We start from the raw sequence: 24,799 nt of genomic DNA on the forward strand, positions 1-24,799 counted from the left end.
GCTTTCAATAAGTGCGCTTAACGATTTTTATTGAACCTTTTTTTAGGACTTTGTTTTTATGTTTATATGGTTTAGTTCCATTTTAGAAACATAAAATATTTTATTATTTACTTAGGTCATGCACTATAAATTGTTTAAATATTACAATTAAATAGTTTTACTAACGTTTAGTTATGTTATGTTTTAAATAAATATATTCACTGATTAGACAATGCTCATAAATTAATTCATTTGTATTAATTGATTGGACACATTTTGAATAATTATAATTTATTTATTTAATACTTAAAAATTTGCATGCCATTAAAAAGAAATTTTTTCTCAGTATCATTATTTAGGCAATTTACATATTTAATTTTTAATACATCTATTTTTTCCACTCACATTTTTCCTTGTCTGACAAATCACAGAATTAAAATTTAATTCTAACATTTTATGCAAATGCCGGTAGTTTGTTTTCGTCTTTTTTATTTTAACGAGGGATTTACAACAAAATACCGTAAAATTAAATATATATTTTGCATAAAATATCGTGTCAGATGCCTATTCAAATTCCTAACTAAATAGAATGCATGGCACAAAGACCGCAATGCCAACACTTTGCGCGATGGCGGCATTATTTATTTATTTGACATTTAAATAAGCAATAAATAAATGAAAAAAAATATAAAATAAACTCTGGCATGTGTGCTAAACGCTTTGCAATTTGCTTGCATTTATTTATTTACGAATATTTTTCTTTTATTTTATTTGCATGCATTTAAAAGCATTTAGTGCAGCTCACGCGGCATTTGCATAAATTAAATGCAGCCGCATTTGGTTTAAGCGTTTGTTGCTTTTTTTAATACTTTTTTTTTTCAACTTTATTTATGGAGCAGGTCGAGTTTGCAATATGTTGCCACTTTGTTGTTTATTGGCGCGATGTAGAAAATTATTGTTAGTTTCAAACTGTTTGCACAATTAATGAGAATGTCATAAACACATGCCAAATGATAAATAAAATTGAGCTAAGTACTTAGAAACATGTGCCATGTACCAGAGTGCTCGACTAGGCAGATACCACAGAAAAGCTGGCTTATCGCCTAAACATGTGTCAGATTTTTGCGTAGTATTTTAAAAGGTTTCACTGAAAGTAGAATTATTTTGAGACTTGCGATTATTTTAGTAATAATAATTTAAAGTAAAAGGCCATACCATTTTGTGAGATTTTTAAAATTATTTAATTTGATATCTAAGGAACTTAATCTATGTACATGATAGTGCGTGGGTATTTGAGCAGAGCGGAAGTAAGAAATTGAGATATATAAACTATTTATTATTATATATTTTAAAACTATACATACAATTGCATTATTGGTGGTTCAAATTAATAGTAATTCCATTCAAAAAGTAGCCATTAATCTATTAATTAATTATTGATTAATTTTGAAAACCTAATACAATCATGTTTAGCTTGCCACCTAGTGGAAAAAAGCACACTAATTTTGTAATTGCCGTCAAATAGCAATGCACAAAAAGCATTGTAATTGCATTTAAAGACATTTAAGCTAGCAAATGAGCATTTTGTTCAATCTATAGCAAATCAATCAACAATTGGCAGCCAGCATAAGAAATCAGAAAAGCCTCGAGCTAACAGAAACAACAGACAATCAACAGACAGCGCAGACAAGGAACAGACACAAGCAAACTTAGTGATAAGAAAAAGTTGTGTGTGGTTGTGTAATTGCTGCCTGATAACATTTGACTTGCAAAAAAGCGCGGCGGTGTATATCAAAAGTTAGCGACCTTCTTGACTTGATTTATTTATATACACTATTCCAATTAAACTAGTTCAAAGAGAGACACACAGATTACGGCCCATGTGCAGCCATGAACCACAACAAGACTCTAATCGTTGTAAATCTCTGCCCTGTTATAAACCATTCACACCTGACCAATGCGCTTTTAAGGCCATCGTCCAACGATAGACATTTCTGGCACAGTGTCTCGCGTGGCCAGCAAAGAAATTTAAAACGTCAACGAGCCCGTTGACAGTTGGCGCTGTGCAGGACATTAAAAAACCCGCCGCTCCCCTGTGCTGATATGGGCTACACACATGCTACATAAATATATACAAAACAAAAACAAAAGAAACGAGAGCAGATATATTTAAAATTGTGGGCATGTTGTAGTCGAAAGACACCTTACAACTGCGACAACGTTGGCAGCTGTTGCTGTTGTTGCCTCGTGCCACGTTGTTGACGCCACATGTGACATGCTGGCTGCTGGCCTACACCCGGCTCATTGCAACCGCAGTGTGGGGTGACTTTTTATGTGGTGGCTAATTAAAAAATGAACCAAAAAAAGGAAACAAAAAAAAAGCGAAGGGCTTTTATTGTCCGGCACGCACATGAAAGTCATTGAGGGCGCCGCGCGCGTCAAACGTTTAACAGTCATCAAAATCTGCCGCCCCCTGGCCACCCTCATGATTAACGCGCGCTCGGGCTTGCCCTTAAATTAAATGCTAAAAGTCATTAAACGCATTTAAAGTAGTCGCCGATAAGTGCGCGTAAATTTCATTAACAATTTTTCATTGCACAAATTTCCATTGAATTTTCATTAAAGTTTCACTTGATTATTTACCATGTGCGGGTTTTTCATGTGCTTTGTTCCGTTCAGTTCATTTAGTCCAAAAATTTGCATATTCATGTAAATTAAAAACTTCCGATAAATGTTTTTGACGCCCAGCACGAACCAAAAAAAAAGAAGAAATTTGTATACATTTATATATATATATATAAACATCTATAGATATATATTTGTATATTCTTGGGCAATGTTGATTTTCAGCACTTTATTTATACGCATAATTAAAAACAATTTGATTCCCATTCGTGTAAATTATTTCGAAAATTATTTCCACTAATTTGCAATACCGGAGCTGTGCAATTTTATTGTTAAATCAGTTGTAAATTTGTTAATGTTTTTTGATTTTATGCCCGACAGCCAGACTTTATGTCTGAATGCGTTTATAATGCGGCAATCGCGTTCAGTTCTCTAATTGAATTTAAAATACGTCAATGCACTGCCTGCCGCTTTATTTTACAGTTTTGAATACAGTTGTTGCAGCAAAAATGTCTCTTTATACTCTGTTTGAAAAAGAATTTAAAAATTGGATTCAGCCTATTTTCGGCTGTTAAAAACTTGCCAGAGTTTGTCAGAAAATGCGTTTAAGAGTTAACAAAATGAATACAAAATTTGGGCTTTAATCTCCTTCTCTCCGTTAAATGAAAGCTACTTGATCTTACATACGGACGGGTAGACGGACAGACAGACAGACGGACATTGGTAAATTGACTATTGATCTACTATTGATGCTGATCAAGAATATATATACTTCTTGGGGTTGGAGATGCTTCCTTCCTTCTGCCTGTTACATACAGTTGCACAAAAAACATTTTACCCTTTTAACCTATTTTCAATGGGTTTACAAAAATACTTACACAACATTTTCTTTAGTTTTCGTATTAACAATATCAATTGATGGACTAAAAGTGGGGAAAATGTGCTATATTTAAGTTGTCTGGAAAATTAATAAAAATTGCTTTGCAGCTTTTAATATCCAATTTATAATAGTAATTCGTGGCACCTTTCGTACCTTTCATTTGCTTTAAAGATCTCACAATAAGCTGTGTAATTTATGTTAACTATTCGTGCTCCCTATCTAAGTATATTAAATGGAAATGTCGTATCTTGATTAAATGCCAAATTAAAGTTTCATACTCCTAAAATATACTATTACCGGCAATTAGGTATATTATAGCTGCGCATAAGCTGTTGCACACAGACTGTACCCCAGCGCAGCAAGCGTCTAATCAGACCATCAAATTGTTGTCACTGTCTTAAATTATCTCTGAATAAATCAAATTGTTATTGCATTCGGTATTGGAGGCCATTCAATTATTAACGCATTGCTTTCAACGTAAACTAGAGAGCCCCAAAAACCGAACCCAGCTCGGCTAGGTCTGCTGGTCAACCCGATGTCCGGGCACTGTCAACAAAACGCCGACAACTGACAAGCCGCAAAAGCAACGCCCGAGGCTAAAACAGGAGCGCAGCTAACCAAAGCCAAAGCCAAAGCCGTAGTCGTAACCGTAGCCGTAGCACTTCAAGCGCTGACCACAGCACATGCCAGGAGCATGAACAGGATGTGGAAGAAGAAGGAGTAGTGACAATGCCAGGACCTGCTCGCTGTGCACCTGTGCAGGCCGGCAAGGGGCAGCAGGCACTTTGAATAGTTCATGAAGTTGTCACTTAGTTGTAGTGGTCCTTGTTGTTGTGGCTGAGCGACAAATAACACTACAAGCTGCTGTTGTTTTAGTCAGCCTTTAAGGACGGCCAATTGTGGGCGTGGCTGTGCGAGTGGGTGTTGTGTCCTATCACCTGTCTCTTGTCGGCGACACATATCGATTGACACCTTGATGGACAGCCCCGAGAGCTGCTTAAAATCTCAGACCTTGATCGAAAAAAATAACCCTTTAGCTGTGACGTGTTTTGAATTAATTATCGTTGTTATTGATTGAAATAATTACTGATATCAATTAATTTGAGAGCGCGCATCATTGAACGTGCCTCAGGAATTCAAGTTAGCTTAAATTTAAGTAGATTTCTACGTGATTCTTATCGGACTCGCAGTCGTTTGTTATAGCTTCTTATGGTCTGTTGTGCATGTCACATTACATGAATCTCGCATATTGACGGGGTCGATCCCTTAACTCACCCAAACGAATTGAACTCAACTGAAACGCGCTGCAAGTGTGGCATGTTCGTTGACGCTTTATCAATCTAATAGTGTGATTTCTGTTGAAATGCAATAAAATGCTCGTTGCTGATAAACATCTGTCAGTCAGTCGCCCAGTCAGTCAGTCAACCACTCAGTTCGTCAATCAGTGCTTAGGACTGAGAAGAAAACAAAACATCGTTGAGCTGCATTTTTATATTTTATGTGCTACGTGCTGCATGTAATTGCGCCCTCTGATATGGCTGCGCATTTTGAAGTAGCTGAAAGGGTCTCCTGATTGCGAGCGATACGATAATAGCTATTGGGTGACATCCATGGCAGGGCTTTCAGCGGGATTAGGTGCTATTGGTTACACTCTGAAAGTATGTAGAGGTATGCTTACATTTGCAAGCAAATTCATAAATCTTTTCAGCTTGAGATACCATGTTAAAGCAGCAGAAGGTAGTTCGTTCAAAATGGTTTTTCTTTTTCTGCATAGAAGTTAGTTGAGGTTCATTTCTTTATATAAAGTTGATTTTTTTTGTATATACTATAGATTGACAATTATTTTATGCACTACTTAACATATTTATATGATTGTGTGGTTAAGCTGAATATATAGATATTTGTATTTATTAAGTTAAACAATGATGCAGTCTGTTCAATTACCAGACGAATAAAATTTTCAATATAATGCTGGTTTTGGTTCAATATAGAAAATATATTGAGTATATATTCTTAAGTTTACTACTAATTGATGCAACGTGTTTTCAATATTTGTCAATGAAAAACAATGGTTTTTGTTGAGTTTTAATTATTTAGTCATGGCATCCACATGATAATGTAATCCGAACCCAACGCAATATTTCAGAAATAGTAGTAGTATTTTTTATATATAAAAATTAATATTTAATATTTATTGAATTGACATAAAGTTTATTTCACAACTTGTTTGATTTTATATATGTATTCAATATTGTTATAGGTGCTTGATTAACACACAATTTAAAGCAGTTATAATTAAATTTAATTAATTTCATCAACTTATTTCCTCTCTTTTTCTCTTCTTGTTTCAGGTATGTAAATCGTTCTGCACTTCCTTTACTTTGATTGTTGGCACGTAAGTCCTTTACGCCTGCGGCATTTCGGTTTATTTGTTTGCGAAAATGCAAATCAAAGCGCTGAAAGTGTATCATAATCAAATTTTCAGCACACGCGCAAACAATGTTTAAGCCGCCAAATAATGAATAACTTTGTAATGTTTATTAAGTAAATTCTGAACGCAACGAAAGCAGCTTAAAATCACATTTTCACATAAAAAAGTTCCTCGGCCACAAAATGGCGACCTCTTAACTGAAATTGTTGCCCCCGGACATTGGTGTTGTCAACAAGTGTATGAGCCCAGTTTTAACGCTCTCTCTCACTCTCACACACTCGCTCATCAAGTCTGAATCTTCCCCAGACGGCGACTTGTGAAAATTTTTTAATCAATAAACGCCCGCAGGGCATTGTTGATAAATATTGTGACGTGCCCTTCGCTCTCGAGATATGAATTTATATCATTTCATCTGTGCGGCATCTCGTTTTCATTTTTTTTTTTATGTGTGGAGGCAGGCCGGAATCCATTTTTGGCCATGTCAGGGTCTGTACTTAATGAAGCCGTTGATTCAGGTTGACTTTTGTCCGGGGCTGTTGAGCCTTTTGCGACACCTGTCGAACCCTCGACCTTTAAGAGTCAAACAATTTGCTTTTTTTTTAAGTTGTTGACTTTTTAGCCTGCTTTGGGTCAACATTTATTTTTAATTTGTTTGCTTGGCTAACGAAATAATTTAGATTAATAGTCCACCCTTTTTGAGTTATGCCCCGTACGTGGCAACTAATTAAGCTGCTGCTGCCGCTGCCTTCCAGCCACTTTTTGGCTTGAAAAATGCTTGGCTTTGTACGTTCTCGGCCAGAATTGATTACCAGCGGCAGTTGAACACTTTCCCACCCTCGCCATATCTCGCCCTCTCCTCGAAAATAGCCCGAGCATTTTGACAGCTTTTCACAGTTTTTATCAGAGTCTGGTCAGGCGCTTAGGACTAGTCCAGGATATTGGACTATGCTGTCAGCCAACTGCCCCTTCTGCAGTTAACTTTGTTTTTTCTTTCCTTTTCGCTTTCGTCGTTTATTCTGTGTAATGTGCCAAAATGTAGTACCATTTTTTATTTATGCTGTCCATTTTCCAACAGCCACACAATGAGAAGAAAAAGGTCACTGGGTCGCTGACTTCTGGGGGACATTTTCTTTATTAAATTATTTCGTTTTTTTTTCTCTTTGTAATCGCCTAGCTACTTATTGCTTATCTTTGGGCCATAAACTGACCCACGAGCAAGTGCGAGAATTTTGCCATTCCAGCTACAGAAGAACTAAAAGATGTCATCGATTTATGTAGAAGTTAGGCTGATTGAATCCATTTAAAATGCTGAAACTTGAGTGAAACCTTTTATTTTTGGCTGTTAACTATTATTATTAAATTTTTGTTTTCATTTGATTATTGGAACAGAATATTTTTATGAATTATAATAAGAATATGATTTTTTTGTTGCATAAGTTGAAATAGTGCCAAAACAGGTTACAAACACAATTCATTTTAATTATTCATTTAGGCGCAACTCCGGGCATTTGCTTCGTACATGCCTTTAAATATACATAATATTAATTTTCAAAAAGGAAATGCATTTGGCAATTTAACTTTTATTTCTAATAGAAATTGACTTTGTGCTTACAACTTTGCATATCTAAAGCACATTTAAATGTCTTTGGCATAGTTAATATTTAATAGCTAAGCCAACAGCCTACTTAACTTGCTTGCAAGTAAAATAAAAGTGTGATAAATTGTTTTAAAGTATTGTATATGGCTAGTCAATATTTCAACCATAGATTAAGTATATAAATATTTTCGATAAACTGGTGCTTTAAGCTGTAAACAAGTTAGCTTGTAAATTTCTTTAATAAACATTTTATGCATGTGGAACATATTTGACCTTTGCCCGTAAACAAATTCCCAGACGAAAAATGGCAAAATTTATTTGAGCGCATGTGAGTCATAAATTTCAATTGGCTGTTGGCAGTGCTCAGAAATGCATATTAAAATAGTTGCGCAACATCGAGGGCCAAAGGATCTTTCATCCTGTGCTGCTGTCATTTACCTGCATTACTTTTCCAGCATTCCCATAGCTGAGGCTATTTTTCATATAAATTTCGATTGCTGGCCATTGCGAGGGCAAGCCACAAAGTGCTTTGCCAAACTTATGAGCGCATTTTTGTGTGTGTGGCAAAAAGAATGGAAGCGAAAGACAGACAGACACACAGGCTGAGGCAAGTCGAATGTTTGCTAGGGGTAGGACATTAGGGGTGCCTGTCAAATAGGCAGTCGGAGACGAAACTAGGTCAAGTAAACAATAAAAATCAGCAAGACAATGCCGAGAGTTGATGAGCAGGCGACTAGGCTGTGAACAAGGCAAGACAAGTGAGCGAGAGGAGAGAGACAGAGAGAGCGGGTAGAGAGAGGGATGGTGGAGAGAAGGGTAGGGGTAGAGGTAGGGGTAGCAACCCCTAATGGCATAATCTTCACTAATTTAGCGCTCATTAATTTCTAGCGCCGTCCTTTTGCCGGCCATGTCTGATAACACAAAGCGTAATTGAATTAAAAGTGCCCAGGGCCACAAAGGACGAAAAAAGAAATCATAAACATCAACATTGATGCTCAGCGTGTGTTGACAATTCTTTTCTTTTCTCCCTTTTTTTTATGTGGCCCTGAGAATTGCCTTTGTTTTGTGTCTTTAATTAAAATTGCATAATCAAGGCAAGGACTTAGATAGTAACAGGATATTTGTTCGTCCTAATCAGCATGTCATTTATGTAATTTGCTGTTATGGCCCTCTCTCTCTCTCTCTCTCGCTCCTTCCCTCTCTTCCATTCCCTAGTAGCTTCTGCCTAGTTTTATTGTAATTACGCAGAGCCCACAGATCCTTAAGGCCAAGTTTCCACTTCTGCTTCTAATGGCTGCCACATCAGCAACACTCCAATTCGTTTCCCTCCACAATCCCCCCCCCCCCCCCCACACACACACACACACTTTGGAGGACTTTATCTTTTGTTTTGCGCATCCTGTCGAACGCTGCGTCAGCAGTTTTTAATTGAATTGAATGCCACGCGGCTGGTGTTAGATACGCCCCATCCCCTGCACAATCTAAGCGGTACTTAAATCATGATCATGTTAGTTATTCGCATTCATTTGCATTTTCTCTCGAAAGTTTAAGCCACAATTGTTCAGTTGCAATTTGTTTGGCCAAGCAAAAGTTGCGCGCACAGCGAGTCAGCAAAATGCTGGAAAATAGTCCAGGAAGTTCCTCGCCGAGAGTTTTCAAATAGACCACAAAAATAAATGTTGGCCAAGTGTTCATTATCTATACTATTTTAGGCGCTAAATAAGTTTTTTTTGGCTTATAAAAAGGTTTTTAGTAGTAGTATTCACGAATAAGACAAAAGTCTTTGGCTTAGGCGGGAATCAAGAAAAGTTCGGAAAGAAGTACTCAGCGTACATCATAAAAAATAGATGTAAATATATTTCTATACTAAGAACAAAAAGTGTTTCTTCATACTTTTCTAAAGCTTTTCTCTGCAGTTAGTTTTATTGTCTGTACTTAAGTAATCCCCGTTCGATCTGAAGTTCTCCGCACGTATGTACATACCATTTACATATTACAAATGCCAGCCACATTCTTATCCTTAGCACTCAGTTTCAATTCTCATTTAGTCAACTTTGCTGCCACACACTCTCTCAATTTCAAATCGATGCCAAAAAGTTGCCATCTATTCCCAAAACTCTTTTGCATACACACACGGGCACACACAGACATACGCACACACACCGAAAGTTCACTGACAATGTTTCCAATGGTTGATCTCTCCAAGGGCCAGGGCCAGGGCCAGCACCAGGACGAGGCGCTCAATGACAACATTTCCTGGTTGTTGATACAAGCGACAAACCCTTTCAGCCCAACAACGAAATGGGTAGACAGTGTGTCCAAAGAAGGGAGGCAGAGGGCTGTACGCTGGCATTGTTTTCGAAGTCATATTTAACATTTAACCTTTCATTTTCGAAACAATTGCGTCTGCTTATAAAAAATAGATGTGCGCCACATGAAAACAAACGTCAGGCTCGTCGGGCTCGCCAGGCAGGCAGTCAGTCAAGCTGCGGTCGTGCTTGGAGGCTGTTGAGCAACCCCTAGTCAAGGAGTCGAGTAGTCGCTCTTTCAAATTAAAATGTATAAAACAGAGAGCGAATGCTGAGTTTGAGACTTGCAAATGCAAATGGAAATGGGCAAATGGAGGTGCGGCGCGTGCCATCCATATTCCCAAAAGCAATAACGATGACAGGACAAACAGCCAGTCAGCCAGCCAGCCAGGACTTGGATGCATTCGTTAAGGGTTGCTTGTTGTGTCTTCCACATGCCATAGCACTTGGTCTCTAACATTTCAATGCATGTGCAAATTTGATTTGAGCTGAAGGCAGGTCACACACAAATATTACGCATACGCCACGTAAGCCGCAGCTGACATATTTTCGCACAGAGCCAGGCAGAAGGAGAGAGCACATTAAGCAGAGTTGAGCTGCATTGGCATGCCTTTGTAAGGACCTGCATATGCACATACCTTTACCCTTCTGCTCTAAGCTCAATCCTTCTACAAACACAACCCCTTCTGGCAATTCTTGCTGTTTGCTGTTTTCATTTGCGCTGCCATAAAACTTTGCATACTTTATGGCATTGCATCTCCCTTTCTCTCTGCCTGTATCTGCGTGCGTGTGACAAGTGCAATAATATCATAAGCTCAACAACAACACGTCTGTTTTTTTTTTTTTTTTTTACTGCCTTTGGGACCACACGGAAGCAGCAGCACTGGCAGCCGTCGCATATCCTTTTGCCTGTTTTGTCTCACTTGAGCGTCTGCGTTATGTGATTAAGGATTTAATTTTTGCGGCTCAAGTAAAACCAGTTCACATGCGACCTCTTGTTGGCTGTGGGTGTGGGTGTGTGTGGTGTGTGGTGTGTGTGGCCGCACAGTCATTAGACTGCACTGCACTTAAGTGCCAACAGCTGCAAGTGCCTGGGCGACTGCAGCTCAAAATTCTAGGCCAAAAAATAATGTGGTTACGCATACGCCTAGTGGGCAAAGCGCCTGTGCGTGTGTCTCTCTATGTTCGTGTGTGTGTGTGTGTGTGTCTCTTTTATTGTGTGTGTGTTTGCATTTCAAGCAGTGCACAGCATTTTAATTGAATTTACTAGTGTCACAGTAAATTTGAATGTCATCATCAACGGGAACACAACGCATGCAAAATGTTGCCCAGTCACCTCGACACGGCAAATTGCTTGAGGCAGGCAAGCAGCAGGCGGCCAGCCAGCCAGCCACGCCCACTGTCGCCCATTTGTAGCGCTTTTAAATTTATTTACTAGACTGCTGCAAGTCGTTGTTGTCCTCGTCGTGCGGCACAAAAAACCAGCCGAGACGGAGACGACAACATAAATTGCCGGCATACGTGTGTGATGACAACGCGGCGGACATGGGGCTAGACTCACAGACGGACAGATAGACAGACAGACAGACAGGCAGGAAAGTAACTGATGTAACAACAACAATTAATAGTGCTTCACTCGACAGAAAAATACCCTGTTCTTTAATAGTTATTTAACGTAAGCCAGCTGCTGCTTTTCACACAGGCAAAGGGTTCGTATACATATATTAATATGATTTTGAAATATTTTTAATAAGTCTGTAGCAAACGCCTGTCTGTTAGTCTATACGCCCGTTTTGTTGTATGGTTACAGGGCATGCAGCCAAAGAGAAGTTGACAAATTGATTGCATTCTTTATTTCAACGCAGTCGCTGCATCACATGGCGTATGCGTTATTTTTGCCATTCCTCAGCTTCCCTCTCTCTCATTTTCTCTCTCACTCGCTCACTTCCATCATCTATTCCCCTTTCTCTCTATGGAGCCGGTTTTAATATTGTTAGACGCAGTTGATTGAGTTTTAAGTGTAGTTTAATGCCAATATTGTTGCTCCTGTTGTTGCTTTCTTTTGCTTGTTGTTTTTCTTGTTGCTGCCATTTTTCCAATTAAAACTGAAAGTTAAAGTGAAGCGTTCGTTAGGGCCAGGGTTAGGTGTACCCAAGGTAATTGATGGGATGGCATATGCATATTTGCCTACTGGGCAAATTCGATTTGTGTGCTAGCAACAAACGATACGCAAAAATAATTGAGTTAAGATTGCGATCACTCTGAGCAGATAAAATGGGCAAAATATTGCTTATAACGAAAGTAATATTGTGAAATCAATTAGAAAATATTAAAATATTACTAAGAATATTACTGATATTAAGGAAATAGTAATAGTAATATAGGAATATATATCAGCAGGAAGAAACATTCAATAATTTAATAAATAAATTTTGAAATATAGATTGAAAAATTGAAGCGCCATTCTCACCACAAGATTAAAATGGGCGAAGCCGTTGATTTCAACATTTGGTTTTTTATTTGATGAACTTTTAACATATTTTCAAATAGAAGAGGATTTCGAGTGTAAAAAATGTATATCTAAAATAGCTTATCAAAAAACTTGCCACAGGCACTTCCGGGTAATACTCGCTAATATATAATATAACTTTATCTTAACACATTAAAAATCACCTTGCCGCTTATCCATTAAATGCCATTGGTTTATAGACTAGTCCCTGTTCCTTGAAAGAACCTCCATCTAATTGCCTTGCCATCAACTGTCAAAACTTATTGATTACAGCTTCAACTGTTTTTGACAGCCCGTCAACAAATGAATAGAAAATTCCTTTAAAGAAAATATATATAGATACTTATATATAACAGACAAAAACGACCTTTTAATATATCATTAATAATTTATAGGTGAATGAATTTGTATTATATAAAAAAAATCGGCAGAGCATTTTTCAGTTCAATGCACAATTGAAAATCTCTTGTGAAAACCCTTCAAAAAAAAAAAAAAAAAAAATTGCGCAGCTAAACTGACGATTAATTCATTATTTATATACGACAAAGGCAGCTGGCAAAATGAAATTTTAAGTAGGCAGCAGAAATGTTGAAGATGTGCGAAAGTGCCACGCCCACAAATAGCATAAAGCGTAAAAAAAAATTTAAAAAATCGAAAAAAAATTGTTGTCGTTCTCGGCCTTGTACGCATCATTTGTGCGGAAACGCGTTGCAGCATAGCTCTGTGCCACCAGCAACCGGCCCCCCCGTACCTCCCTTTGCTGTAAATGTTAATATTATGCAAGCAACAAACGCCAAACGCCCGCCCGCCCCAACTTTACTCCCTATAAATATGCATAGGAAATGCCTAAAAGTTAATTACCGTCAACATTCTGAGTGGCAGGCGGCTTGAAGTGGGGATGGTGAGAAAGAGATAGGCTGGGGGGTCTTTTGTGGGTGGGCCATTTGTCGGTGTGGCATGGTCTGTGGGCGTGTTGCCTGGGCGTTTGGATTTTAATTTATGGCAGACAAACTTTTGCCTCGACCAGAGTAAATACTACACAGAGAGCGCAAAAGACGCCACACTCGGTCTATATCTCTTTTACGTTTGTGCAAGTGTGTGTGTAGATGTGTATCTGTGTGTGTGTGTATGTGTGAAATGGTAATTTAATATTCATGACCGTGTTAAAATCAATGCTATAGAGTCGGCGGCAGGCGGCAGTTAACGCTACTGTTCCTCTCGTCTAGCAATCTAATTAGCAATATTTTATATTAACGACCAAGTGCTAATTTTTAATTGAAATTCTATGCTGTGTGGCTTCAAGACTGGGGCTTGCTTTCCCTCCCCTTCGACTTTCCCTCTATGGGAGAACACAACCCATATCGTGCATAAATCTGTGACAACCCTTTTATATAGGAGTCTGCCAATAATTACCCACATTAGATTTTCAGTTTTTACTTGAAACATGGAACATTTTCATTAGCCAACTTTTGATTTCCATAAAGTGCGGGTCTTTAGAATTGCTGTTAAATTTTGAATGCATGGTAGAATAACTGACGGGCAGATATATAATATATAATGGTAGTAAAGAGTTAAGAAAGGATTTGAATTTAAAGGCTAAATGTCTATGTTTCGCAATTCACAATATGTATAGTATCGTTTTTAATATAGAAAAATTTTTAGTGAATGCCTAAAAAAATGTTGATATTTATACCTTACACTTTTAAAGTTATTTTAAATAAATCCTTGGTTTTGACATTTTCTCCAAATTATTTACCTGTACCAAATGAAAATGTCGTAATATTTCTTATATTTTTTCAACGTTAGAAAATTACTTTACCCACTTTTCTAAATAATTTTAAATATATTTTCGCACAATTTGTTCCATTAGGTTAAAATAAGCCTTATACCCTAGAATATTTATTATGCACTTTGACATTTACATTTCAAATGATTTTCCTGTTGACTTTGATTAACTGAGATTTGCGCTCATTTTTTTTTTTAGCTATGGCTGCTCTAATAGCAGCTGGCTGTAAAGCCAGTCTCAAGGAAAGGTACGGCTGCCTATTTCTGAACTTTGCCACTACCTTTTGCAGCCCCCCTTCTTCCTAGCTGTGCGCAATAGTAATTTGCCAATGACTAAGCCCTGGTATTTACTTTGTATTTGCATAGTTACCAGCAAAGAGCTTTCTGTGACTTTTGGCGCAACTACAACAAAAAAGTTGAAAATAAAATGGAAAATGGAAATTTTTGCACTGGCCGTTCTATCATTACACAGAGCGACAACCACAACGAATCGATTTCCTGCACTGCTGCAACTGGCTAGGGATGAAAACAGGGCGGCGGGAGGGGTAGCAGCAGCTCATACAGGTGGAAAATGCGCAAAAATTCATTGTGCAGAAAAAGTTGCTGTTGGCGGTTTGGAGGGGGCGGGAAGTTAAAACGAGCAAAAGAAAAGTAAAAGAAAAACTCTACCTGCCCGGCGGCTGTTGCTTTTTGCTCTTGCTTACAACTGGGCGGCACCATAAGGGCGGGGCGTGGCTGGCAAAAAGTGTATTAAAATGTACGGAAACGCTTGCGCTTCACAGCTGTGCTCAGCTGCTTGGAAACGGCAGCGTACACGAGCAAGAAGAACAGCAACCGCAACATAAAGAGACGAGACATTTTATTACGGGTAGGGGTAGGGGTAGGCCCAACGCCCGCAACTCCCGACCCCTTGTCAAAATAAACAGCCAGCCTGTGGCGCGCGCGCCCCTTCTTATTTTGATACGCTGCCAGAGAGCTTATTAGTTTTGTCAGGGAATGTGTAACGCAGCGAAGGCGAATTGTCAAACTCACAAATACAATATATTAAATAATACATAAACTGCAGGAGAAATCGGATTCAAGGGTTCATGTACTTCAGAGTTGGATTATTTATAAACTTGCGTAGCTTTGATTACGGCTCGAATCAATGTTTTATCTTAGGGCTCGTTTTGTAAACCTTCTTTTGACACTTCTATGATCCCACATTTTGGTTCGACACATTATCTATAATATTTAATCAAGCAAATGGGGCATAAGGCAACAGAGACCTTTACAAGTTTGTAAATAATATGATTTAAAAAAATTAGGCATTTTAATATATTATAAATTTATATATTCTCATTTATCGAAACTGGAACATATTTTACATTTACAACAATTTCAAAGAAAATTAAAAATTGAGGAAAAATATTTTAAAATGTAAAAAAAATATAATTATTTTTGAGCCAAACAAGTTTTAAAAAAAATATGCTTTCCATTCGGCTTTTCTTTAGTCAACCAATTCAACCGAGTAATTGTTTAATGGTGAATATAAAACTCGGGATTTCGTTACTCCAAACAGATTCCGTTCATGTTCGGTTTGCATCCTTAATATCAATGAATATATAGTATAATAAAGCTGTCATAGTAACTATCGGTCAAAAATTAAGTTCGCTTACAAAAAAACTTTCCATTATTCAGATATCTTGACCAAGCCAACTAGTTATGTATTTCAATAAGTTGACAAAACTTTAAATATAACTACAAGAATTTAATATATCACAATTGTCAGTTGCCGTGGAAGGGTATTTGGTATTCGGCATGCCGTTGGTAACCTTTCTTGCGGTTACCATCGCTTCATGTTGTTTTATTTGATGGTAAATTTCAACAAAATTAAGCATAAAATATTAAAACTTCAACGAAAATGTTGGTTGTAGTCGACTTTAAGGCGCATTTCAATTCGTCTTTAGCTTTTAAATTTGCATTTTATTGCAATTTGCTTGATATTTGTTGTCATTTGTTGTTGTTGCTGTTGTTACTGTTGTTGTACTGTGCACACATAAATTCTTGTTTTATGTTATTTTATGCATTTGGCTTTTATTACCAATTTGCCTTTTAGACAGAAACTCAGCCAGCAGCAGCCCGCGTTGATTCCATTACCATTTCAAGGTATCTCCAATACGACTCCTTATATACATCTTTTTTTTTTTACGGAGGGGATGCTTGGGCATGTTAAACAAATGATAATTTATGCAAATGTCTCTAGTAGGAGCTGCGTAAAAAAAAATCGAGAAAAAATAGAAACTGCTGAGGGTTGCACAAGTCGCAGGGCAAACGCAGAGGGTAACCCAAAAATTGTCTTTTAGTTTGTTGTTTTTTGCAGCGAATTCGAGTTTTCTTTTCTTCGCTTTTCTCTTTCATTGTTCCTTATAAATATACTTCTTTTTTTTTGTGCTGACATGCTTTTGTCATTTATTTTGTTTATCTCTATGTGCGCTTCGCTTTTTATAACAAATTATTATTATGTTTTATTGTCAGCCTGCCGTTTGCTGAGCCCAGCAATTTCTTCTACGCAGTTACTCACTTGCCTCAGGCGCTGTAAATCACAACCAAAGCACATACACACAGGCTGGCGTCCATTTTTCACCTTACCTTTCCCCTTTTGCCCTTTGCCAGCTTCTTTCTGGCCTTTATTTTCATTGGCCTGCATTTGAGTAATGAGCTGCTTATCCGGCAAAAGGTATTCTTTATTCTTTTCGACAGTTAATGATACGATTTGGCTTTTTTTTCGCGCTCTTATCACTTATGAACAGCTAAAGAAAACCTGCTTAGGTTCCTCAAAGTAGGCATAATATCGGATAGGCTCAAGAAAAATTTGATACACTGGAAAATAATTTAGATAATTTTTAGAGAATACGGAAAATTTGAGGGCTTTCATATATCTCATTGCGGTGAATTTTAAAATAATACCTTTAAAAAATACAGTGTACAAAAGTTCGTGCATAAGATAATACAATGTATTTGCATTTTTGAAAGTAAATTATATATTGGTATTTAATATTACACAGCAAGTGAACAGCGAAACGCTGGAAATAAACATTGCTGGCTTTCATTCATATTTAAAAGTTCATTCATATTTAAAAGTTCAGCTAGTATTTCAATTATTTAAAATTCGCCTTAGCTTCAACGTTAATTGGAACTTAATAGTTAATATTACATTTTAATATTTATATTTAAGCCACTTATTAAAATTGCACCATGCTTAAGTAAGCTCTAAATTGCGTTTCATTAGCTCTCCTGCTAATTATTCACGAAGAATATCTAACAGCACAGTTTTTGATAATATCTTAAAAAAAACCTTTAAAACGTTTCCCCTTAAGAAGTTTCCTCTTTGCCAGCGCGAATTATCTTTGCATTTACTTTGCTCAACACTTTTGCCAGTGATTATAAAAATATTCCAACTCTTTTGCCTTGACCACAGCATTCAATTGTAATCCCATGCAATCTCTGAGTCATAAAGTTTTTTCATTAAATTTGCTTAGCGCACTGGGCTTAAAGGACACGCCGGATGCGGCCCAGGCAGCCAAGGAGTTGCCCAAAAAACGCTACCAAGTCATTACAAACAGCTTAAGTTTATGTTAAACACGCCTACATTACCAGATTTAGCATTTCCAGAATCAAGAAGCAAAACTTCAAGTTGAAAGTTTTTCGGTAGAAAGCAGCAGAAGCTGAAGGAAACTCCAAAAGTAGGTGGGGGCAACCGGTGGGGTGGGGAGTGCTGTGGAAGCAGTGGCATGTAATAATTGTAATTTGGATGTGGCAACACTGGAGCGCAGCGAAAACACGAGAAATAACAATCAGAAAGCATTTAGCAGGCAACTTTTGCGTTGTTCAAACAGCGGGGGGGGAGGAAACAAGTCAAACTAAAGCAACTGCCAAGTAGCAGGTGGCGCCCTCTGTTGTTATGGCTTCATATGTGGCTGAGAGTGTGCGTGGGTGTGTGTGTGTTGGTGGGAAGGGGGTGTGTGTTCCCCCTTTGCTTGTAATGTCAACGCTTTGCCTGCAACTTTAACCAAAAGCAATGGCAACAAAAAAGGACTTTAACGATTAAACAACGACAGGAAAAAACATGTAAGAGCGAAACTCCCACCACGCAATACATAAATCTGCACTCAGGGGGTGAGTGTGTGTGTGTGTGGGTGTGTGTTAGTGTGTGTTTAGTAGCAATTTTAATGGCTTGACCTACTTACAAGCAGTTGTGTTCCTATGAAACACTTTAAGAGCCTAAGTTACTTTTATAAGCACTTCGCAAAGCGCTTAATTGCTTAAAGACGAAGCTCTATATAGATTGGAAATACAGTAAACACTCGAATAGAACGATTGTATCTGCGACTTATATAACACTGACATTTTTGTCTATCCTTCCTTACAAAATAATCAACAAATTAATTATATTTATCAAATTGTATGTTTAAAAACGAGAAAAATATAAGACAATAGTTCAAAGAATATTATAATGAAACGTTTTAAGTTTCTGGAAGATTGTACTTCCCGTGCGAGCACTTTAAAGTCTTCCATCAAGTTAACAGTCCAAATATGTTTAATAATCTAAACACATTACCAAGAAAACGGCAGTCACTGTGCATACACTCAGGGCAAGGACATGGGGAGTAGAGAAATGCGACTCAAAGGCAGCTCTCCAGACAGACAAGACAAACATTGGGTAAACATGGGGCGGGGCGCGGCGGGGCAGCCACTTGAAGCAGAGTCACAAAAGCCTATTAAATAACATGGGTCTTACACATGCGTCCTTAACAGCAGCAGCCAAAGAGCAGGCAAAAGTTTTGCGCACAATTGCCAGGATAAGGCAGAAAATTCGTAAGAGCAGCGGCAGACGAGCCAGTCACATGCAGCCATATGAAAATATGAAAATATATGAAAATATTCATGACAGTGTGAGAAAAAAAAGAAGAAAAAAAAAATAAATAAAGACGAACGCTTGATATAAAAAAACAACATAGACAGACATGAAAGAAACCAAGAAGAAAACTTGCACACAACCAAATGGCAAAAAGTAAACAAATAAACAAGCACACTGAGTCAGGACTATGAAAGATCTGGCCACACATATACTATAAGCAGGGGCTGCATTAGCGATGGGCACGTGTTGCACACTTACATATGTAATACGACACGAAGTGACACGAACTCGATACAGCAATCACAACCTTGTTCTAGTCTAAAATAAGAGTTCTCTATTTGGATTGAGTGGCACACGTGTGCGTACCATAAGCACTCACTCATATTAAGTGTGACCAAACGTTTATTTCAAGCAAAAGTTAGGTAATTTTCACCAGAAAATACTTGAGCAGTCGTGTCCTTGTATTGCTGTTCTTCATTTATTTTATATTCATTATAATCAAAAAAAGGGTGTCAAAACAAATATTTATTATTCATAGCATACACTATATTCTTAAGAAATATCGATAAACCTATCGATATCTGTATGCTCATCTGTTTGACTCGTGCTCTTGTTTTTCTTACCTTAACACGAACCTGTTTTGATTCGTGCGTGCTCTAAAAAGACACGACTTGCAGCTACCTCTAGCTCCTTTGGCCTGGTTGCTGCCAGCTTGTTAACTGGGCATAAGAGCTCACCATTGAGGCAACTAACGTTACACACTCAAACACACATCCCTCCAGACACACTTGGGCTCGCTTCAAGTAAGAAACGACACGCAGTTCGGGTCGAAGGACAATGTTCGTCATGTGTCCATGCGACAGGACATTTGCATTTGTATAAGACATTGAGACTAGGGTTTATTTTTGTGGCATCTTTGACTAAATTTAGAGGAAAATTGTATTATTTTAGAGACTGGTTGAATGTAAACTGCTCCAAGTTAGTTTTCTTCCTCTTATTAAAGCTGTTGTTATTGTTGTTGTTGCTGTTGTTAGTTTTGTTGTGCATTTTGCTGTCCACATGAGAAACCACTTGAGACCTGGGCGAGGGCAGGATGCAAGTGCTTTATGTAAAACATTTTGCCTTTGAGTTGTGCGTAACAATTTGAACAATTTGTTCTTTAAATTGGTTACTTAATAAGTTTTGCAGAATGGGTTTGAAATATTAACTAACTTAAATGTTGTTATTGCATTTGTATGTGGCAGGATAAACAAATGGACTAATTACAAATATGAATATAACAATATGAGTTTTCAGGTGCCTTAAACTTGGGATTTGTATGGGAAATATTCGTATGCCTTAAACTTGGGATTTGTATGGGAAATATTCTTAAATGTTAATTTTAAAATCTATAGTGCTTCAAATGTTTAATTTTGAAAATATGTTTAATAACAAAATTATACAATTTGTAATTTTGTTATTAAATTACATTGTTTTTAGTCATACTTACGCATTTATCTTTTAAAACCCTTACTGCTGTAAAAACCAAAACCAAAATTCTATTAAAACTTGCCAATATAATACTTCATAAATCGCCAATAATATTATAAGAAATAATAAAGATATTTTCCTAAACATTTATCAGATTTTTCACAGAAAATGTTTTTAATTTCTATGTAAAGTTTCTTCTTATTAAGAATGGTAAATATCAGAATATATTCATGCAAATAATAAGACGTTTTAATGTAACGTGATAAGATTTTAATTTACATTTTTATCTATAGAAAGTCTCCTTTTGTGCAGTTGGTTCAAATTTTAACACTTATTGAAGCTCTTTAAGTATTTCTTAATTTTTATTCTTGCCATATCTCTTTTATTTCTATAAATATGTGTAAACATATCTAGTTCTCTTTTACAAACTAATCCCTTTCAAAAATTTACTAAATTGTCACATGCTGTTAATATATTTACACATATTGTGTACCCAGATTATAAAGTACACATATATATTCGCTCCAATTTTTCCCTTTCTCTGTGTGTCATTTTGTCAAGTTCATAAAATTACAGTTTCGTAGTAAGCACAATTTGGAAATAATTTTGGCCCGGCGACTCTAACGAAATTCATGGAAAAAGATCTGGACTTTTTGATCAACGCATTGTCGCAGCCCAATTCTCGACTATGGAAGACCTATAGTCCGGCCCAGATAAGGGAAATGCGTGAGTCGTTCGTCATGCTGCAGGAGCTGCTGCGTCACAATCCCTTGTATGTGGAGCGTGCGCCCTGCCATCCAGTCCGCTTTAAAGCCGGCGGAAATACGGACTTTAGGCCCATGGAGGCAGATTTGCCGCCCACAGTGCCGCATATGAACTATCAGATGCCCAGCGATGCGAAGCCATCCCTAACAATCCTGGCATCGGAGTCGGCATCTATGGAGAGCTTCAGCGATTCGCCCTCGCTAATTAGCAGCAGTTATCTGTGCGGCAGCCAAGAAACTTTAAGCGCTGACAAACAGGAACTGGCCACGCAGGGCGATGATGAGAGGAGCGACACGGATAACTTTCTGGCACTGGTGCCCTACCAGCAGGAGGAGACCAGCCAAGAGCTGGTGCGCTACGATCCGCAATACGATGATTATGAGTCCGACTCTGATACGCTACGCGGCAGTTCCAGCATTGACTCTGTCTCTGGCTCCGGCGCCAGATCTACGGGCAGCTCATCAATCGGTGGGGTCTCAATCAGTATACCCATGCAAATGGAATATGTGTGGCATAACGTGGACTACAAGGCGGACAGCACTGACAGCGACATGACCATCATTGCGGATGGCTATAAATATATTTTGAGCAACTAACAAGCAAACCGCTTAAAAAGATCAGGGTCATCATTAAATTAAATTGCATCGCTTGAGACACCTTACTTTTAAAAAACATATGTATATATATATAATATTCCGCAAAGGACGCATTCTCGGCTTGGTAAAAGTGATTAAAAACAGAAATTTTAATTGAAAATGCGCACATTCGTGTAGGCATTTGAGCATTTGCCCGCCCTTGTCCCCCCTCAACAAACACTCGGAAATACACACACACACACAATTATTCACAAACACTCATTCACGCACTCGGTTGAGTGGAAATGTGTATTTTGCCTGCGGTCATTTGTTCATTTCTCTGTGCTCCTGTCTGCGCCAGACATAAAAACTCTCCTACTACTATCCTACTATTATTTGCGAGCAAATACACATATTTTTGACTTCAATGTTTCGGCGTGTAATTTCAATATTCTCATACCCTGTGCTCGGGCAAAATGTGTCAGTAAGGGTATCAGCTCGTTGAGCCTATCAGGCCAATCTTATCTGTCTCGTGTCTATAATACTTGTGTCTGTAGCTTGTATCTGCATCTTAAACAATAGAAAACTTGTTTTTGAATCATACTTTGTTTTGGATGTATATGTGACCGATAGGAATTGAAATGTGGACTATGTATTCTCTTTTAATATTCAAAAAACTTCACAACAGCAAAAATTATTCAATATCCATATCCATTCATTTTTAAAATCACCAAATTGTGTACCCTAAAATTCGCCACATTTTCTTTCTGGCGTTAAAGATCCGCAAAGCACGTAATTCTGTTCGTTATTTTGTTTAATATATTTTTGGATTTTGTATTTTTTATTTTATCTCGAGTTTTTCAGTGCTAAAAGTAAATAAAACCATATAAAAAGGAATTAAATTATATTTAAAATTGCGTTGCTTTAAGCCTCTTTACAGGATATCTGTTAGTCGATCTTTTGCTATTCGCATATTCATGTTTTTAATTTTTTTGTTGAGGAAAATTTTATGTGCGTGCGTGCTGCAATTTCCTTTTACAGTCTATTCAAATTTAGAAAGAGAGAGCAACAGACAAACAGACAGAGAGCAAAATAGACAAACAACTACCGAAAATTCTAATTTAATTTCGTATGAAATGTGCTTTGCTTTTGCCATTGCGGGGGGTTGATTGCTGTTCGTGCAGCCCGCAAAGGTGGCGGTGGTGGTGGTGCTGCTGCGCACAGGTGGTTTGGCAGCGACCCTCCAAGCAATTTGCTTTCGCTTTTTGCCGCTTTTGATTTTCCATATGTTGGGGCCCAGGTCAAATGGCATGCGGAGTGTGGCTTCAGTCTCAGCTGCTGCGGCTGCTGTTGCTGCTGCTCTTTTGTCAAGTTCATTTGAATGGTCGGAGGGCAATTGTGGAGCTACGATGACCATTTATTCTTATATGCATATTAAACATTGGCATTTTGGCAATGTCTGCTATAAAATTTGAATTGCATGCAATTAGTTTAATGGCCGCTTTTGTGCCCTTCTGCAATTACTTGAGCTGAATTGCAATCGATTTGTTATTTACAGAGCGCTGAATTTATATGTTCATGCCAGAATTGTTTACGGAGTAAATATGGGCATTATATCGAGTATTTTTTATCAACATTTAATTCTAGTTTACTCTAGATTACATTATATAAACATTTCCTTCATTAATCGTGTGTGAAATTGAATAAAAACTAAAAATATCTTCAGGCTTTGCCTAACTAAAAGGAAAATTTCAAATATTTATCCAAATTAATTGAGAATTCGGCAACATTTAAAAAAGTAAGGCTGAAATGAAAGAGAAAGGCAAATAAGCTGTAATTAGTTGAACAAATATAACTATATACATACATATATACATTTTATTATCATTTGAAATTTTGATTATATTTTGGTTATAAATTGATTATGGAAACTGATTCAGATTTGATTAAGATTTCGTGAACAGTAGGCAGCCTGCCCGAGCAGCTGATTGACCCTGGTAAACAAATGTGCGAAAGCACAAAAAACTATTTTCCTAAAACTCTTAGTAAACATTTTCCAATTGCCGTTTATGTAATTGTTAATGCTGTTTTTGGATCCCCCTTTCCATTTTGCAAATCTTTATTATGTTGGCTCGAGTTCTGTAAAATTTTTCACATGCTCCTTAACTTCTTTCATGCATTACAAGTGTGACCGCGTTATTTTCTTCAATGAGAACGGCCACACAAGCAAGCAAAACAAAATCAAATTTAAATCAACCCTGCTCACTGCACATATCAAGAATCCCATTGACATTTTTTAATTATAGCAATATATCAATGATAGGTATATTAAATAGAAGCTTCTGTTTTAAATACATTCTCCACCTTTTTATTTTCAATACACAAAGAAATGATTTGCTTGAACGAATATTAACTCTAGCTGCTCATAATACTTCTCCCTATATCTGTTGATACTTTTGTTGTTTATCTCTGATAAAATTTATAACCACCATGAATAGTTACAAACATTGCTGTGCATGAAAGTTGTTATCTCATCCAAACTATCAATCAGCGCATTATTGCAGCACCACTCCCTTCGCCTCACCCCGTCATTCAATTATGGCTCATCAAAAATGTAAACTAAACTCATTAATTACTGCAATTAGGTAAAATACAATTTTTTTCCTTGCACTTAAATGGTCTTTATCTGAAAATCGTTGGTTGGTCTCGAATTGTGTTGCTAAATGTTACGCACGCGACCGGCAACAAATAATGAGAATCGGCGAGAAAGGGAGCTAGTGAAAGAAGAAGAAGAAAAAAAACGACCCACTCCGAACAGCGTCAAGTCGCGTTGAGGTAAGAGCAACCCGGTCTAACCGAGGCGCTGATTAATGGTTTCTTCTTGCGGGCACGTCATAAACGGGCAGGTTCCTAGCAGTTCCTTACTCAACTGTCCCCCACTGCGCCCACCCCAACCCCTAGGCCGTCGCTGTAT

The 24,799-nt window shown here is 37.5% G+C and overlaps 2 protein-coding genes and 1 long non-coding RNA gene across 5 annotated transcripts in view; 2 read left to right on the forward strand and 1 right to left on the reverse strand.

Annotated features, from left to right (window-relative positions):
- The window catches only part of Trim9 (E3 ubiquitin-protein ligase Trim9), a 117,571-nt gene that overhangs the window by 11,808 nt on the left and 80,964 nt on the right, over positions 1-24,799 (forward strand). The gene's annotated exons all lie outside the window — the stretch shown is intronic.
- LOC135437414 (uncharacterized) lies at positions 11,460-13,938 on the reverse strand. The gene is made up of 3 exons (XR_010437678.1): positions 13,748-13,938; positions 12,495-12,648; positions 11,460-11,926 (listed from the first exon to the last, which is right to left on the reverse strand). It is a non-coding gene; the product is annotated as an uncharacterized LOC135437414 (long non-coding RNA).
- Positions 20,954-22,006, forward strand: LOC135437379 (uncharacterized). Its single transcript, XM_064695282.1, has one exon. It carries the CDS (start codon positions 21,118-21,120, stop codon positions 21,844-21,846), a length of 729 nt encoding a protein of 242 aa, XP_064551352.1. The 5' UTR covers positions 20,954-21,117; the 3' UTR covers positions 21,847-22,006.

The sequence above is a fragment of the Drosophila montana genome, unplaced genomic scaffold, assembly GCF_035044405.1.
Source record: "Drosophila montana isolate Dmon_TW-CO22-7 unplaced genomic scaffold, ASM3504440v1 contig_3734_1, whole genome shotgun sequence".
Classification (NCBI taxonomy): Eukaryota; Metazoa; Arthropoda; class Insecta; order Diptera; family Drosophilidae; genus Drosophila; species Drosophila montana.